At 36.4% G+C, this 2,248-nt stretch overlaps 1 protein-coding gene across 1 annotated transcript; it reads right to left on the bottom strand.

Annotated features, from left to right (window-relative positions):
- Positions 1-639: 639 nt before the first annotated feature.
- On the bottom strand, positions 640-1,671 carry Fpr2l3 (formyl peptide receptor 2 like 3). The gene has a single exon (XM_087602788.1). The coding sequence runs from the start codon at positions 1,669-1,671 to the stop codon at positions 640-642; it is 1,032 nt and encodes a 343-aa protein (XP_087458914.1).
- Between the last annotated feature and the right edge of the window lie 577 nt (positions 1,672-2,248).

Raw genomic sequence — 2,248 nt, forward strand, 5'->3', positions numbered from 1 at the left:
ACCTTCCTCCCAATAGCATTAGAAATAAATAAAAACTATATGTAACAAAGGAAGGACAGTTTTGTTACAGAAAAGAATATGAGTTTTTTGAGATTTCTTTTCTGCTATGAAAATATAAAATACACTTACATATGTACCTTAAAAGAAAAAGGGATGTTTTTAAATATTATTTATACATTATAGTGTCTAATGTAGGAATTCATGGCTGCAGAAACTTGAAATATGTTGTCACATTATCTCCACACTCAAACACCGAAATCATTGTAAACAATGTGTTATAGGTGTCAGATACCATGTTGAAATCTTATATAACCCATCATGGCTCTTCTTCCTAAGTAGGTCCCACACACAACAGGGAAGTTTTCCCACCTCAACTGATATAATAGTTATAGTCTTGTTTTGGGTCTTGTACTGTTGTACCACCTTATTAATAGCCCATGTTCCAAATTCAATTGAAAAGCTCCCATAACAACAGTGATATTTGTTTTCATTATTATTTTTCTTCTAAAACAGGACAAACAAGTATTTCTTGTAGACTTCTTGATTAACAGTCAAAGATCTTATGCAAAGTAGAATGAGACAGAAAGTAAGAATAGGGTGGCACAGAAAACATTTCCATGGCATCACCCCTGCCACTTCCTATGGCTCAGAGTCTTTAGTATGTGAAAACAAGTTCCTGACTTTGTCACTGTTCAGGACTGAATCTTCCCTCAGAGCCCTCTCCAGACTAGCTGACAGGGAGTGGATCAGTTTCTTTCTGAATTGCTGACCTAGGAAAACATAGAGTATTGGGTTGAGACAGCTGTTGAAGGAAGCCAGAGTGCTTGCTGGGTTCACCCATGTGTGAATACTATTCATTGTCTCTTTATACCCAATATTGCCTAAAAGAAAAATCAATTGAAAAGGGAACCAACAGGCAAAGAAAGAAAATGCTACAGCAGTGAGGACACGTAAGGGACGACTGGGATTCACAAAGCCTCTTCTGCCTATCTTGGCAGCCATGAGGCCATAACAAATGACAATGAAGATCATGGGTATGCTGAAGCCAATAAGGAAACTGATGGTTACTGAAATTATTCTTACAGTCATGGACACCTTCAACTGCTCCTCAGGGGTTGCAGCCCAGGACTCAACATTACATATACAGTGCACTTTCCCTCTTTCATCTCTCACTGTTGTCAAGAAGATCAAATGTGGAAATATAAGCAACAGGACAAGTATCCATGCTCCAACAATTACTTTCCTTGCCAGATTCACAGTTCGATAATTCTGAGCCCATACAGGGTGCAGGACACAAATACAGCGATCCATAGCAATGAAAGTAATCAGGAAGATACTTAGAAAAAGGTTTATGTTTATAATCATGTGAACGAATTTGCAAAGGAACCAACCAAAAGGCCATTCTCCATTTATGACAATTGAGATGATCTGAAATGGTAGACTTGCCATATAAGAGAAGTCAGCCAAAGCCAGGTTCAAATAACAGATTGTTGTTACAGTGCTTGCCATCCGGAACCCAGCCACATAAATCACAAGCCCATTACCTAGCACACCAAGGACAAAGGTTATAGAAAGTACCACAACTAAGAAGATCCATATAACTCTGGGAGTGGTAGAATCATAAAACACCACTTCTGATCCATTCTGAGGGATGGAGAAGTTGGATTCCATTTTATCAGCACCTGTAACATTTCAATAATGACATTTTTCAGATGTGGCTCCATATTATAGATTTACTCAAATTCCCAAACATTACCTTTCATAACAGAGTACCTATCCTGAGGGTAATCTAGGAAAAATGATTCTCTGTTGAATGTCTGTTATGTAAAGCTTAGTTCTATACTTTATCAAAGAGCATTATTACTCCTCAGACTGATTATGAAATGCATCTTGACCTTGCACAGATATTGAACTGAGGATAGGAAGGGGGAAGGAACTGATTACTATGAAGAGGAGAACATTGGGATATATATATATATATATATATATATATATATATATATATATATATATATATATACCATTGTTCGTTGCTTTTTATTACTTCTTTGCTCTTGTAGGAATGAATTCAGCTAAGTCATACAGAAGGTTTAGGCTGAGGATTATTTTCAAGCAAAGCATAATTAGTAGCTAGGGAGAATATTGGATTATGTTTTAAAAAGATTGTAAATGATGTGCTTTTAATTCCAGATGTAATATTGTTACAATTGTTTTGGCATTTTTCTTTGTCTGTTGGTTCCTCACTTAA

Source organism: Rattus norvegicus, chromosome 1 (assembly GCF_021556685.1).
Source record: "Rattus norvegicus strain SHRSP/BbbUtx chromosome 1, alternate assembly SHRSP_T2T, whole genome shotgun sequence".
NCBI classification, from domain to species: Eukaryota; Metazoa; Chordata; class Mammalia; order Rodentia; family Muridae; genus Rattus; species Rattus norvegicus.

Coding starts and splice junctions, on each gene's coding strand:
- Fpr2l3 (XM_087602788.1), bottom strand. CDS start 1,671: ATGGAATCCAACTTCTCCATCCCTCAGAATGGATCAGAAGTGGTGTTT.